Source organism: Oncorhynchus tshawytscha, linkage group LG31, assembly GCF_018296145.1.
Source record: "Oncorhynchus tshawytscha isolate Ot180627B linkage group LG31, Otsh_v2.0, whole genome shotgun sequence".
Lineage (NCBI taxonomy): Eukaryota > Metazoa > Chordata > Actinopteri > Salmoniformes > Salmonidae > Oncorhynchus > Oncorhynchus tshawytscha.
Window position 1 is genome coordinate 33,301,921 of NC_056459.1, and position 17,500 is coordinate 33,319,420.

The 17,500-nt window shown below is 47.8% G+C and overlaps 1 protein-coding gene across 2 annotated transcripts in view; it reads right to left on the reverse strand.

Annotated features, from left to right (window-relative positions):
* Positions 1 to 17,500, reverse strand: part of LOC112229191 (fibronectin type III domain-containing protein 5-like) — a 38,965-nt gene that overhangs the window by 14,679 nt on the left and 6,786 nt on the right. For both annotated transcript variants that reach the window (XM_042309852.1, XM_042309851.1), the window contains exon 2: positions 940 to 1,058. In XM_042309852.1, the coding sequence (XP_042165786.1) occupies positions 940 to 1,058 (119 nt within the window). The remainder of the gene's footprint in view (positions 1 to 939; positions 1,059 to 17,500) is intronic.

Below are 17,500 nucleotides of genomic sequence, written 5' to 3' on the forward strand. Positions count from 1 at the left end.
ACTGCCCTAGCCCAGACAAAGCCCACTGCCATTGCCCACTGAGACAAAGCCCACTGCCCTAGCCCACTGCCCTAGCCCACTGAGACAAAGCCCACTGCCATTGCCCACTGAGACAAAGCCCACTGCCCTAGCCCACTGCCCTAGCCCACTGAGACAAAGCCCACTGCCATTGCCCACTGAGACAAAGCCCACTGCCCTAGCCCACTGAGACAAAGCCCACTGCCCTAGCCCACTGAGACAAAGCCCACTGCCCTAGCCCACTGAGACAAAGCCCACTGCCCTAGCCCACTGAGACAAAGCCCACTGCCCTAGCCCACTGAGACAAAGCCCACTGCCCTAGCCCACTGAGGCAAAGCCCACTACCCTAGCCCACTGCCCTAGCCCACTGCCCTAGCCCACTGCCCTAGCCCACCGAGACAAAGCCCACTGCCCTAGCCCACTGCCCTAGCCCACTGAGACAAAGCCCACTGCCCTAGCCCACTGCCCTAGCCCACTGAGACAAAGCCCACTGCCCTAGCCCACTGCCCTAGCCCACTGATACAAAGCCCACTGCCCTAGCCAACTGCCCTAGCCCACTGAGACAAAGCCCACTGCCCTAGCCCACTGAGACAAAGCCCACTACCCTAGCCCACTGATACAAAGCCCACTGCCCTAGCCCACTGTTTTGGCCCACTGAGACAAAGCCTAGGCATTAGCTCTGGGAGCAAACAAGAGTTTTCTGTATCTTAGATTCAGACAAGGTTGCTCATCACACAACTCTAGTTCAACTAACCAACTCCCTGACCCAACACGCACGCACGCACACACACACACACACACACACACACACACACACACACACACACACACACACACACACACACACACACACACACACACACACACACACACACACACACACACACACACACTCTCATACATACACACACACTCCCCTACCTGTTGTGTGACGGCGAATCCAATGACGGGATCTCCCTCCAGTATCTCCCATGTGACTATGGCTGTGTTCGCCTCCAGCTCCCTGATCGTCACATTGACAGGAGCCGACAGGGCTGAGTCTAGACACACACACACACACCACAGGAGAGGTGAGAAAGTGTCTAACACTGAGACACACTGACAGAGCCAACGGGACAGAAGGTGAGAAGGGTCATGTGTCTTAACTTATGACATCACACAGCCTATTGCTGGTAGTCCGGTGGGTCACCTTTAAAGAGTCCAGTACAGTACTATGTATGTCCTGTACCTGGATACTGCTTTCTGTTGGGGAGAAGATGGGTGAGAGGGAGACTGCTTTCTGTTGGGGAGAAGATGGGTGAGAGGGAGACTGCTTTCTGTTGGAGAGAAGATGGGTGAGAGGGAGACTGCTTTCTGTTGGAGAGAAGATGGGTGAGAGGGAGACTGCTTTCTGTTGGGGAGAAGATGGGTGAGAGGGAGACTGCTTTCTGTTGGGGAGAAGATGGGTGAGAGGGAGACTGCTTTCTGTTGGGGAGAAGATGGGTGAGAGGGAGACTGCTTTCTGTTGGGGAGAAGATGGGTGAGAGGGAGACTGCTTTCTGTTGGGGAGAAGATGGGTGAGAGGGAGACTGCTTTTTTGGGGGAGAAGATGGGTGAGAGGGAGACTGCTTTCTGTTGGGGAGAAGATGGGTGAGAGGGAGACTGCTTTCTGTTGGGGAGAAGATGGGTGAGAGGGAGACTGCTTTCTGTTGGGGAGAAGATGGGTGAGAGGGAGACTGCTTTCTGTTGGGGAGAAGATGGGTGAGAGGGAGACTGCTTTTGTTGGGGGAGAAGATGGGTGAGAAGATGGGTTTCTGTTGGGGAGAAGATGGGTGAGACTGCTTTCTGTTGGGGAGAAGATGGGTGAGAGGGAGACTGCTTTCTGTTGGGGAGAAGATGGGTGAGAGGGAGACTGCTTTCTGTTGGGGAAGATGGGTGAGAGGGAGACTGCTGTTGGGAGAAGATGGGTGAGGGAGACTGCTTTCTGTTGGGGAGAAGATGGGTGAGAGGGAGACTGCTTTCTGTTGGGGAGAAGATGGGTGAGAGGGCTTTCTGTTGGGGACTGGGTCTGGAGACTGCTTGTTGGGAGAGATGGGTGAGATTGCTTTCTGTTGGGGAGAAGATGGGACAGGGAGACTGCTTGTTGGGAGAAGATGGGTGAGAGGGAGACTGCTTTCTGTTGGGAGAAGATGGGTGAAAGGGGTGAGACTGCTTTCTGTTGGGGAGAAGATGGGTGAGAGAGAGACTGCTTTCTGTTGGGGAGAAGATGGGTGAGAGGGAGGTTGCTTTCTGTTGGGGAGAAGATGGGTGAGAGGGAGACTACGGTGAGAGGGAGACTGCTTTCTGTTGGGGAGAAGATGGGTGAGAGGGAGACTGCTCAATTGTCTTGACTAGCATCCTCTTTTACTGTTGTCTGAGGACAGAGGGAAACACTGATCTCATTCTACACACACTTTCTCCCTCTCTCATTATGGGAGTGAGACACACACACGCCACACACACACACGCCACACACACACGCGCGCGCCACACACACGTGCCACACACACGCGCGCCACACACGCATACGTGCCATACACACATACAAACCACACACACGCTGCACACCACCCACGCCACACACACACGCCATACAGACACACACACACGCCACACACACACGCCATACACCACCCACGCCACACACACACACACGCCACACACCACCCACGCCACACACACACGCCATACAGACACACACACACGCCACACACACACGCCACACACCACCCGCCACACACACATGCCATACAGACACACACACACGCCACACACACACGCCACACACCACCCACGCCACACACACACGCCACAGACACACACACCCACGCCATACACACACACACACGCCACACACCACACCACGCCACACACACACGCCACGCCACACACACGACACACACACACACCACACACCACACACACGCCACACACGCCATACAGACACACACACACACACCCACGCCACACACACACGCCACACACCACCCACGCCACAGACACACACACACCCACACACGCCACACACCACCCACGCCACACACACACGCCATACAGACACACACACACGCCACACACCACCCATGCCACACACGCCATACAGACACACACACACCCACCCACCCACGCCACACCACACACACACGCCACACACCACCCACGCCACACACACACGCCATACAGACACACACACACGCCACACACCACCCACGCCACACACACACGCCATACAGACACACACACACGCCACACACCACCCACGCCACACACGCCATACAGACACACACACACCACCCACGCCACACACACACGCCACACACCACCCACGCCACACACACACGCCACACCCCCACGCCACACACACACACACCAGTCCTGTGCTGGATGTGGGTCGATAGTTTTTCTGTTATGTTAATTAATCTTGTCGGGAAGTGATCTGGTTGATTTATTATCTGGGCTAGCCCCCACTCCTCAGTGAAGCTGGGTACTGTTCCATTTTCATTGTCTTTATATAATGGATGAATGTTATTGTATAGTATATTATTGTATTGTAAAGTGTTGTTCATGTTAGTAGAGACCCATAGACTTCCAGCAATTGCACCAACACTACCTAGCATGGGCTTGCGAAACTACCTCTAACTTCCTTCATACTGGAGACAGAGACATAAAAATGGTATCTGACTCTGGGGAAGGAGGTAAAGGAGTTCACCTGACTCTGGGGAAGGAGATAAAGGAGTTCACCTGACTCTGGGGAAGGAGATAAAGGAGTTCACCTGACTCTGGGGAAGGAGATAAAGGAGTTCACCTGACTCTGGGGAAGGAGGTAAAGGAGTTCACCTGACTCTGGGGAAGGAGGTAAAGGAGTTCACCTGACTCTGGGGAAAGAGATAAAGGGCCTCATTTCCAAAATCCTGAAGTATTCCTTTAAGAAGATTATACAGTACTCTCTCGCACTAGGTTACTCTCTGTCAGTGAGAATGTCTGACCCTGATATCTGCTGTCTGAGCCTGATATCTGCTGTCTGACCCTGATATCTGCTGTCTGACCCTGATATCTGCTGTCTGACCCTGATATCTGCAGTCTGACCCTGATATCTGCTGTCTGACCCTGATATCTGCAGTCTGACCCTGATATCTGCAGTCTAACCCTGAAATCTGCTGTCTGACCCTGATATCTGCTGTCTAACCCATATATCTGCAGTCTAACCCTGATATCTGCAGTCTTACCCTGATATCTGCAGTCTTACCCTGATATCTGCAGTCTAACCCTGATAGAAATGTCTAACCCTGATATCTGCTGTCTGACCCCGGTATCTGCTGTCTGACCCTTATATCTTCTGTCTAACTTTGATATTTGCTTTCTGGACAGTGATATCTGCTGTCTAATCCTGATATCTGCTGTCTAACCCTGGTATCTGCTGTCTGATCCCGGCATCCGCAGTCTGACCCTGATATCTTCTGTCTAACCATGATATCCACTGTCTAACCCTGATATCTGCTGTCTGACCCTGATATCTGCTGTCTGACCCTGATATCTGCTGTCTGACCCTGATATCTGCTGTCTGACCCTGGTATCTGCTGTCTGACTCTGATATCTGCTGTCTGACTCTGATATCTGCTGTCCTACCCTGATATCTGCTGTCTTACCCTGATATCTGCCTCTGATATCTGCAGTCTAACCCTGATTTTATTTTTTTATTTTACCTTTATTTAACCAGGCAAGTCAGTTAAGAACAAATTCTTATTTTCAATGACGGCCTAGGAACAGTGGGTTAACTGCCTGTTCAGGGGCAGAACGACAGATTTGTACCTTGTCAGCTCGGGGGTTTGACCTCACAACCTTCCGGTTACTAGTCCAACGTTCTAACCACTAGGCTACCCTGCCGCCCCATATCTACTGTCTAACCCTGATATCTGCTGTCTAACCCATATATCTGCAGTCTAACCCTGATATCTGCTGTCTAACCCATTGTTACGTTCCCCAGATTATGTGTTGTAGTTTGTGTATTTGCATGTGTTTATTTCAGGAAATTGCTTCCTGAAATCCCTCAAGCAGCTGATTGGTCGACTCCAGGGCTAATTGGAGAGCTGACCCCGCCCCCTCGTCAAGACACAGCTGTCTCCAATTACCCATTCCTTCAGAAGCTATATAAAAGCCAGTGTTCTGTTCAGGAGATTTTTTTGTAGAGGATTTTGCTGGAGGTAGATTTGCTAGAGAGATTTGCTGGGAGGTCATTGTAGAGATTTTGCTAGAGAGAGATTTTGCTAGAGGTTGATTTTGCTGGGAGTTCATTGCTGAGAGTTGGTATGTTTTGTGAGTTTGTTGCTCAGATAGAACTTATTTGATGTCCTTTGTCTCTTAGTTTGTTTGTGAAATTGTTTAATATTCTGTTTCATTTGTTCCCAGGGGGAAGGGGAAGGCACCTAGGGAGTGCTTAGGCAAGAGGCCCGCGGGCATACATATACCCGTAGCATATTCGCTGTCTAGGCACACTAGGTAAGACCTGGGCGGACCACCCCTTGTATTTTGGTTAGGGCACCAGGTGGTGCTAAATTAGGTAAGTAGTGGGTAGGCAGGTAAGATAGGAGGGGGGGGCTTTGAGATGTACTTTCTTTGCTTTGGTTCCGTCCAGCCCCTTTTCCCCATATTACCGTGTAAAGGAATAAAGTCCTTGTAAACGGTACCACATTCTGCTTGTTGTCATTTTTACTCGCACCTACAGTCCATACCTTTTTCGCTTCACAGAGAGTTTAGTTGTAGCAGGGTGTTGCGTTCCCTCTTCATAGAGGCGTGCGTAACACCCATATATCTGCAGTCTAACCCTGATATCTGCAGTCTAACCCTGATATCTGCAGTCTTACCCTGATATCTGCAGTCTTACCCTGATATCTGCAGTCTTACCCTGATATCTGCTGTCTGACCCTGATATCTGCAGTCTAACCCTGATAGAAATGTATAATCCTGATATCTGCTGTCTAATCCTGATATCTGCTGTCTGACCCTGATATCTGCTGTCTGACCCTGATATCTGCTGTCTGACCCTGATATCTGCTGTCTGACCCTGATATCTTCTGTCTAACTTTGATATTTGCTTTCTGGACAGTGATATCTGCAGTCTAACCCTGATATCTTCTGTCTAACCCTGATATCTGCAGTCTTACTGTCCTGATATCTGCAGTCTGACCCTGATATCTTCTGTCTGACCCTGATATCTTCTGTCTAACCATGATATCCACTGTCTAACCCTGATATCTGCTGTCTGACCCTGATATCTGCTGTCTGACCCTGATATCTGCTGTCTGACCCTGATATCTGCTGTCTAACCCTGATATCTGCTGTCTAACCCTGATATCTGCAGTCTGACCCTGATATCTGCAGTCTGACCCTGATATCTGCAGTCTGACCCTGATATCTGCTGTCTGACCCTGATATCTGCTGTCTGACCCTGATATCTGCTGTCTGAACCCTGATAGAAATGTATATCCTGATATCTGCTGTCTAATCCTGATATCTGCTGTCTGAACCCTGATATCTGCTGTCTGACCCCGGCATCTGCAGTCTGACCCTGATATCTTCTGTCTGACCCTGATATCTTCTGTCTGACCCTGATATCTGCTGTCTGACCCTGATATCTGCTGTCTGACCCTGATATCTGCTGTCTGACCCTGATATCTGCTGTCTAACCCTGATATCTGCAGTCTTACCCTGATATCTGCAGTCTTACCCTGATATCTGCAGTCTAACCCTGATATCTGCAGTCTAACCCTGATATCTGCTGTCTAATCCTGATATCTGCTGTCTGACCCCGGTATCTGCTGTCTGACCCCGGTATCTGCTGTCTGACCCCGGTATCTGCTTTCTGACCCCAGTATCTGCTGTCTGACCCTGATATCTAACCCTGATATCTGCAGTCTAACTTTGATATTTGCTGTCTGACCCTGATATCTGCTGTCTGACTCTGATATCTGCTGTCTTACCCTGATATCTGCTGTCTGACCCTGATATCTGCTGTCTGACCCTGATATCTGCAGTCTAACCCTGATTTAATTTTTTTATTTTACCTTTATATCTGGCAAGTCTTAAGAACAAATATCTTAGTTTCTGACCCTGATATTAACTGCCTGTCAGGGCAGACCCTGATATTGTGCTGTCTGAACTCACAACCTTCCGGTTATATCTGCAGTCTGACCCTGGTATCTACTGTCTAACCCTGATATCTGCAGTCTAACCCTGATATCTGCTGTCTGACCCTGATATCTGCAGTCTTACCCTGATATCTGCTGTCTGACCCTGATATCTGCTGTCTGACCCTGATATCTGCAGTCTAACCCTGATATGTATGCCTGATATCTCTGACCCGTGATATCTGCAGTCTGACCCTGATATCTGCTGTCTGACCCTGATATCTGCAGTCTGACCCTGATATGTATAACCCTGATATCTGCTGTCAAATCCTGATATCTGCTGTCTGACCCTGATATCTGCTGTCTAACCCTGATATCTGCTGTCTGACCCTGATATCTGCTGTCTGACCCTGATATCTGCTGTCTGACCCTGATATTTTTTGATTTTATCTGCTTTCTTTAACCAGGCCCAGTGAACATCTGCTTTCTGACCCTGGTATCTGCTGTCTGGCCCTGTATCTGCAGAACTGACCCCAGATTTGTCTGACCCTGATATCTTCTGGGGTTTGAATTTGCTTTCTGGGCAATATCCTGTTACCCTATCTGCTGTCTGACCCTGGTATCTGGCTGACCCTGGTATCCGCCCCTGGTATCTACTGTCTGACCCTGATATCTGCAGTCTGACCCTGGTATCTGCTGTCTGACCCTGGTATATCTGTCTGGTCTGGTATCTGCCCTGATATCTGCTGTCTGACCCTGATATCTGCAGTCTAACCCTGATAGAAATGTATAACCCTGATATCTGCTTTCAAATCCTGATATCTGCTGTCTAACCCTGATATCTGCTGTCTGACCCTGGTATCTGCTGTCTAACCCTGATAGAAATGTATAACCCTGATATCTGCTGTCAAATCCTGATATCTGCTATCTAACCCTGATATCTGCAGTCTAACCCTGATATCTGCAGTCTAACCCTGATATCTGCTGTCTGACCCTGATGTATGCTGTCTGACCCTGATATCTGCTGTCTGACCCTGATATCTGCTGTCTGACCCTGGTATCTGCTGTCTGACCCTGGTATCTGCTGTCTGACCCTGGTATCTGCTGTCTGACCCCAGTATCTGCTGTCTGACCCTGATATCTTCTGTCTAACTTTGATATCTGCTGTCTGACCCTGGTATCTGCTGTCTGACCCTGGTATCTGCTGTCTGACCCTGGTATCTGCTGTCTGACCCTGGTATCTGCTGTCTGACTCTGGTATCTGCTGTCTGACCCTGATATCTGCTGTCTAACCCTGGTATCTTCTGTCTGGCCCTGATATCTTCTGTCTGACCCTGATACCGGCTGTCTGACTCTGATATCTTCTGTCTGACCCTGATATCTGCTGTATAATCCTGATATCTGCTGTCTAATCCTGATATCTGCTGTCTAACCCTGATATCTGCTGTCTGACCCTTATATCTTCTGTCTAACTTTGATATTTGCTTTCTGGGCAGTGATATCTGCTCTCTGACCCTGGTATCTGCTGTCTGACCCCGGTATCTGCAGTCTGACCCCGGTATCTGCAGTCTGACCCTGATATCTTCTGTCTGACCCTGATATCTTCTGTCTGACCCTGATATCTTCTGTCTAACCATGATATCCAATGTCTGACCCTGATATCTGCTGTCTGACCCTGGCATCTGCTGTCTGACCCTGGCATCTGCTGTCTGACCCTGATATCTGCTGCCTGACCCTGATATCTGCTGTCTGACCCTGATATCTGCTGTCTGACCCTGATATCTGCTGTCTGACCCTGATATCTGCTGTCTGACCCTGATATCTGCAGTCTGACCCTGATATCTGCAGTCTGACCCTGATATCTGCTGTCTGACCCTGATATCTGCTGTCTGACCCTGATATCTGCTGTCTGACCCTGATATCTGACCCTATATCTGCTGTCTGACCCTGATATCTGCTGTCTGACCCTGATATCTGCTGTCTGATATCCCTGATATATCTGCTGTCTGACCCTGATATCTGCTGTCTGACAGTCTGACCCTGATATCTGCAGTCTGACCCTATACTGCAGTCTGACCCTGATATCTGCTGTCTGACCCTGGTATCTGCTGTCTGATCCTGATATCTGCTGTCTGACCCTGGTATCTGCTGTCTGACCCTGGTATCTGCTGTCTGACCCTGGTATCTGCTGTCTGACCCTGGTATCTGCTGTCTGACCCTGGTATCTGCTGTCTGACCCTGGTATCTGCTGTCTGACCCTGATATCTGCTGTCTAATCCTGATATCTGCTCTCTGACCCTGTTATCTGTCTTCTGCTGATGTTTTCTCTTAGCTTGTTTTTGATCTGTTTAACTCTCCCCCCCGACTGTGTGTCTGTTGCTCGTAACAACTCACACATCAGGGATGCACGGTTGATGGCCTCATTAAGGAGAGATGTTTCCTAGCCTCAGTGCTTCTTCACCTGCATTGCTTGCTGTTTGGGGTTTTAGGCTGGGTTTCTGTACAGCACTTTGAGATATCAGCTGATGCAAGAAAGGCATTAGAAATTTATTTGATTTCATTTTGATTTGATGTTGGAGGCACATACACCACACACAGTCGCACACAGGCACACAGTGTCACACACAGTCACAGTCTCAAACACAGTCACACACACAGTCTCACACACAGTCACACAGTCTCACACACAGTCACACACACAGTCTCACACACAGTCACACACAGTTTCACACAGTCACACAGTCTCACACACAGTCACACACAGTCACAGTCACACACAGTCACAGTCTCACACACAGTCTCACACAGTCTCACACAGTCAGTCTCACACACAGTCTCACACACAGTCTCACACAGTCTCACACAGTCTCACACAGTCTCACACAGTCTCACACAGTCTCACACAGTCTCACACAGTCTCACACAGTCTCACACAGTCTCACACAGAGTCACACAGTCACACAGTCACACAGTCACACACACAGTCACACACACAGTCACACATAGTCTCACACACACACAGTCACACAGTCATCAGTCTCACACACACAGTCTCACACACACAGTCACACACAGTCTCACACACAGTCTCACACACAGTCTCACACACAGTCTCACACACAGTCTCACACACAGTCTCACACACAGACTCACACAGTCTCACACACAGTCTCACACACAGTCACACAGTCTCACACACAGTCACACAGTCATACACGGTCTCACACAGTCAAGTCACTAAATCACACAGTCTCACACAGTCACACAGTCTCACACAGTCACACACACAGTCACACACAGTCACACACAGTCTCTCACACTCACACTTGATGTTGGAGGCACATACACCACACAGTCGCACACAGGCACACAGTGTCACACACAGTCACAGTCTCAAACACAGTCACACACACAGTCTCACACACAGTCACACAGTCTCACACAGTCTCACACACAGTCTCACACACAGTCTCACACACAGTCACACACAGTCACACACACAGTCACACACACAGTCTCACACACAGTCACACACACAGTCACACACACAGTCACACAGTCTCACACACAGTCACACACACAGTCACACAGTCATACAGTCTCACACACAGTCTCACACACAGTCTAACACACAGTCACACACAGTCTCACACACAGTCTCGCACACAGTCACCCATATAAGTGCTGATGAGGAAAGGCAGTATTTGAAGAGTATTGCGACACGGCCTTGGAACTATCGACCCTGTGGGTGAATCTCAATAGTCTACAGTGTCTTCCTCTCCTCAGTGCAAATGAAGGAAAGTTGACAAGGACATTAGGAAAGGAAACCACTTTGAGACAATGAGATACAGCCAGCCAGTGTCCTCAGAGTGCAATTGTTAGTGTCCTGTGTGTAATTATTATTTATTTATTTCACCTTTAACCAGGTAGGCTAGTTGAGAACAAGTTCTCATTTACAACTGCGACCCTGACCAAGATAAAGCGTAGCAGTGTAACACAAAACAACAACACAGAGTTACACATAGGAATAAACAAGCGTACAGTAAATAACACAATAGAAAGAAAGTCTATATACAGTGTGTGCAAATGGCTTGAGAAGGTAAGGCAATAAATAGACCAATAGTAGCAAAGTAATTACAATTGAGCAAATTAACATTGGAGTGATAGATGAGCAGATGATGATGTGCAAGTAGAAATACTGGTGTGCAAAAGAGCAGAAAGGTAAATAAAAGCAAGATGGGAATGAGGTAGGAATATTGGGTGGGCTACTTACAGATGAGCTAGGTACAGCTGCAGCGATCGGTTTGCTGCTCAGATAGCTGATGTTTAAAGTTAGTGAGGGAAATATAGGTCTCCAGCTTCAGCCATTTTTGCAATTCGTTCCAGTCATTGGCAGCAGAGAACTGGAAGGAAAGGCGGCCAAAGGGGTGTTGGCTTTGGGGGTGTTGTTATCGTGACCAGTGAGATATACCTGCTGGAGCGCGTGCTACGGGTGGGTGTTGTTATCATGACCAGTGATTTGTCTAGCCCAGCTGATTTGTACAGGTCCAGGTTTTGCAGTTCTTTCAGAACATCTGCTATCTGGATTTGGGTGAATGAGAAGTTGGGGAGGCTTGGGCGAGTAGCTGCAGGGGGTGTGGAGCTGTTGGCCGGGGTTGGGGTAGCCAGGAGGAAAGCATGGCCAGCCGTAGAGAAATGCTTATTGAAATTCTCGATTATCGTGGATTTATCACTGGTGACAGTGTTACCTGGCCTCAGTGCAGTGGGCAGCTGGGAGGAGGTACTCTTATTCTCCATGGACTTTACAGTGTCCCAGAACTTTTTGCAGTTAGAGCTACAGGATGCACATTTCTGTTTGAAAAAGCTAGTATTTGCTTTCCTGACTGACTGTGTGTATTGGTTCCTGACTTCCCTGAAAAGTTGCATATCGCGGGGACTATCCGATGCTAGTGCAGTCCGCCACAGGATGTTTTTGTGCTGGTCAAGGGCAGTCAGGTCTGGAGTGAACCAAGTGCTATATCTTTTCTTAGTTCTACATTTTTTGAAAGGGGCATGCTTATATAAGATGGTGAGGAAATTACTTTTAAAGAACGACCAGGCATACTCGACTGACGGGATGAAGTCAATATCCTTCCAAGGATACCTGGGCCAAGTCGATTAGAAAGGCCTGCTCACAGAAGTGTTTTAGGGAGTGTTTGACAGTGATGAGGGGTGGTCGTTTGACCGCGGACCCATAGCGGATGCAGGCAATGAGGCAGTGATCTCTGAGATCCTGATTGAAGGTGTATTTGGAGGGCAAGTTGGTCAGGATAATATCTATGAGGGTGCCCATGTTTACGGATTTAGGGTTGTACCTGGTGGGTCCCTTGATCATTTGTGTGAGATTGAGGGCATCTAGATTAGATTGTAGGAATGCTGGGGTGTTAAGCATATCCCAGTTTAGGTCACCTAACAGAACAAACTCTGAAGATTGATGGGGGGCAATCAATTCACATATGGTGTCCAGGGCACAGAGCTGAGGGGGGTCTATAACAGGCAGCAACAGTGAGAAACGTATTCCTGGAGAGATACATTTTGTAGATTAGAAGCTCAAACTGTTTGGGCGTAGACCTGGAAAGTATGACGGAACTTTGCAAGCTAACTCCTCCCCCTTTGGCAGTTCTACCTTGATGGAAAATGTTGTAGTTGGCTATGGAAATCTCAGAATTTCTGGTGGCCTTCCTAAGCCAGGATTCAGACAAGGCAAGGACATCAGGGTTGGCAGAGTGTGCTAAAGCACTGAGTAAAACAAACTTAGGGAGGAGGCTTCTGATATTAACATGCGTGAAACCAAGATTTTTTGGGTTACAGAAGTCAACAAATGAGAGTGCCTGGGGGCTAAAGGCTAAAGGCTATCAAACTGGTCGTCTAGTGCGTTGGGGACAGAGAATAAAAGGAGCAGATTTCTGGGCATGGTAGAATAGATTCAGGGCATTATGTACAGACAGGGGTATGGTGGGGGTAAACCTAGGCACTGGATGATGATAAGAGAGGTTGCATCTCTGGACGTGCTAGTTATGCTGGGTGAAGTCACCACATGTGTGGGAGATGGGACAAAGGAGGTATCTGAGGCATGTTGAGTGGGACTAGGGGTGCCGCAGTAATCTAAAGCAATGATAACTATCCTAAACAACAGTATACAAGGCATATTGACATTTGAGAGAGGCATAAAGCAATCACAAGCGTTGATTGGGAGAGCTAGCTAAGACAACAACAGGTAAGACAACAACAGCTAATCAGCTAAGACAACAACAACAGGTGAAATGGCGATGAATGGGCAGAGAGGGTCGGTTAACAACACACATGGCCTGAGTTCGGGGCTGGGGCCTACAGATAAACAAAAAGGAGTACCGTGATTAATGAACAGTCCAGCAGGTATCAGCTATGTAGCCAAGTGATCATAGGGTCCGGTGAACAGAAACAGATTGAGCAGGGAAGCCGCGGGGTAGTCGTTACTACGCAGCGTTTAAAGTTAGCAGGCCGGGGTTAGTAGAAGCTTCTGCTCTGAAGTCCGGTACAGACCGGCACAGAGGATGGAGTGGTCGTACAGCGGGGCGCTGTGTCGACAAGGGGTCCGGGCCAGATGGAGTTACATCAGCTGACCAGTCGTGGTGGTACAGCGGGGCGCTGTGTTCGACAAGGGCCAGATGGCGAAAGAGGTATTGTAGTTGTAGTAATTTTGTTTGCTAGCCGGGAGATGCACCTGGCTCGCGGCTAACTGGTGCTATCTTCGGGGCAGGGGAGTTAGCCACTATAGCCACTCGATAGCAGCTAGCTGGCAGCGATGATCTGATGCAAAGGACCAGAGCTTACGGCAGGGATCAGGAGGAGTAGTGGATTTTAGCAGTGCCGGGAGGTGGACCTGGCTCAGGGCTAGCTTCGGGGCTGGGTCACTCGGTGGCAGCTAGCTAGCTGTGATGATCAGGAGTAATGGTCCAGGGTTTACGTCAGGAATCTGGCGTTGTAGTGGAGAAACAGTCCGATGCTGGCAGGCTGGCAAGTAATTGTCCAGGCTAAAAAAATGGCTGGTGTCTGTGCAGAAGGTAAAGGCCACTAGCAGTGGCTGACAATGACTAAATAGCTAGTAGCTAATTAGCTGGTTAGCTTCTGATGGCTAGCCTCTGATGGAGGTTCTGGCTATAAAACATTGCGGATCCGTACCATATTGGTGAGACGGGTTACGGAAGGTATATTTAATTTAAAAATGGAAAAGAGATTGAAAATAAATTGAAATATATACAAAAAAAAGACGAAAAATACAAAGTATACGAGAAGACAACAAAAAACGTCTGCACTTCTACGCCATCTTGGGAAAGATGTGTGTGTGTCGTGTGTGTGTGTGTGTCCTATGTATGTGTGTGCGTGCATGTACAGTGCATTCGGGAAGTATGGAGACCCCTTTGCTTTTCCACATTTTGTTACGTTACAGCCTTATAATGATTTTGTCCACCGACACCAGACACGATCAGGACACGCAGGTTGAAATATCAAAACAAACAGGTTGAAAAGCATTAAACATTTATGGCAATTTAGCTAGCTAGCTTGCTGTTTGCTAGCTAATTTGTCCTGTGATATAAACATTGGGTTGTTATTTTACCTGAAATACACAATGCCTCTACTCCGACAATTAATCCACAGATAAAAGGGTCAACCTAGTTAGTTTCTAGTAATCTCTCCTCCTTCAAGCTTCTTCTTCTGTGGACTTTACATGGCTGTTTGGCAACCAACTTCAAGGTGCATTACCACCACCAACTGGACTGGAGTGTTGACCTCAGTTTATCTTTCAATCACCCATGTGGGTATATGCTCCAAAAAAGAATGAGGAGATGGAAAAGGGGGGACTTGCAGCACTTCAAGCATCACAAATAGAACCAAGTTCAATTTTAGTGCCTGGCTTCGCAGACGCTCGTTGACGCGTGTGAGCACTGTGGATGCAATGATTGAATAACATGTACATTTATTTTGCAACACTCGCGCACGTGACGTGAGCAGTGGGGTCAGCATGTTATTCTAAAATGGATTAAATAAAACATTTTCCTCATCAATCTACACACAATACCCCATAATGAAAAAGCAAATGTATTAAAAAATAAAAACAGAAATATCTTATTTTCATGAGTATTCAGACCCTGTGCTATGAGACTCAAACCTGTCTATGTAAGGGTCCAAGCCATGAGGTGGGGTAGCAGGGTAGCCTAGTGGTTAGAGTAGTAACCGAAAGGTTGCAAGTTCAAATCCCCGAGCTGACAAGGTACAAATCTGTCGTTCTGCCCCTGAACAGGCAGTTAACCCACTGTTCCTAGGCCGTCATTGAAAATAAGAATTTGTTCTTAACTGAGTTGCCTAGTAAAATAAAGGTCAGATTAAAAAATAAATAAAATGAGGTCGAAGGAATTGTCCGTAGAGCTCAGAGACAGGATTGTATTGAGGCACAGATCTGGGGAAGGCTACCAAAACATTTCTGCAGCATTGAAGGTCCCGAAGAACACAGTGGCCTACACTTAACTTCTTTGATATAGGGGGCGCTCTTTTAATTTATGGATAAAAAAACATTCCCGTTTTAAACAAGATATTTTGTCACGAAAAGATGCTCGACTATGCATATAATTGACAAGATATTATCTGTGAGTGCCACAGAACGCTAGAGGTTAAACGCTAGAGGTTAAACGGAAGAAGTTTGGAACCACAAAGACTCAGGGAGGTGACCAAGAACCCGATGATCACTCTGACAGAGCTCCAGAGTTCCTCTGTGGAGAAGGGAGAACCTTCCTAAAGGACAACCATCTCTGCAGTACTCCACCAATCAGGCATTTATTGTGGAGTGCCCAGACGGAAGCCAAAAGGCACCTAAAGGACTCTCAGACCATGAGAAACAATATTATCTGGTCTGATGAAACCAAGATTGAACTCTTTGGCCTGAATGACAAGCGTCACATCTGGAGGAAACCTGGCACCATCTCTACGGTGAAGCATGGTGGTGGCAGCATCATACTGTGGGGATGTTTTTCAGTGGCAGGGACTGGGAGACTAGTCAGGATTGAGGGAAAGATGAATGGACCAAAGTAAAAAGAGATCCTTGATGAAAACCTGCTCCAGAGCACTCAGGACCTTAAACTGGGGGCGAAGGTTCACCTTCCAACAGGACAACGACCCTAAGCACACAGCCAAAACAACGCAGGAGTGGCTTTGGGACAAGTCTCTAAATGTCCTTGAGTGGCCCAGCCAGGGCCCGGACTTCAACTTGATCGAACAGAGAGAGAGAGACCTGAAAATAGCTGTGCAGCGATGCTCCCCATCCAACCTGACAGAGCTTGAGAGGATCTGCAGAGAAGAATGGGAGAAACTCCCCGAATACAGGTATGCCATGCTTGTAGCGTCATACCCAAGAAGACTCAATGCTGTAATCGCAGCCAAAGGTGCAGCCAAAAAATGTGACATTTCTGTTTTTTTCTTTTCAATACATTTGCAAAAATTTCTAAAAATGTGTTTTTTGCTTTGTCATTGTGGGGTATTGTGTGTAAATTGAATCAATAAATCGAATCAATTTTTAGAATAAGTCTGTAATGTAACAAAATGTGGAAAAAGTCACGAGGTTCTGAATTCTTTCCAAAGGCGTTGTGATATGTCTGGGACTGTTTTCCAAAGCCAGCTCATTTATCAGTCTCTTGCTGATACAGCAGAACTAAGAGGTTAGAGAGAAATCTCATCAAATGGTTCCCATCGTCTCACAGTGATGATAGATTACTTTACGGTTAATTACTGTCAACAACACTGTATGCCAAGGAATACTCTAAGGACACACACACATACATACACACACACACACACACACACACACACACACACACACACACACACACACACACACACAGCTTATACAATGTCAGGAATTTAGAATCATTTTCACATTTTTTAGAATCACAGTTTACTGCAATACCTTTATAATTATCATGCATTATTTGAGACGGAAGCTGTTAGCAGAGCATAGTCTGCGTCATGCATAAGAACAGCCCTTAGCCGTGGTATATTGGCCATATCGCAGTGCTTAATTATCTCACTGTTCTCACTGTCGACATTCTAATAAAATCGATCAGCGTAAAATCAAGTTGCCTCCTCGTTATTTCTCCCGTTCCCCAGAAAGACCATCATGTAAAAGTGCTGTGATCCTACTATGCAATCATCATATCCTGCTACACTGATCCCAGCCTGCTCTCTCATTTGTACATAGAGCTTATGGAGAGGGCCGGTGGAGTAAGTAACTGATCTTGACACAGGTCTTGGTAGTAGTGGCTTGTGAAGAG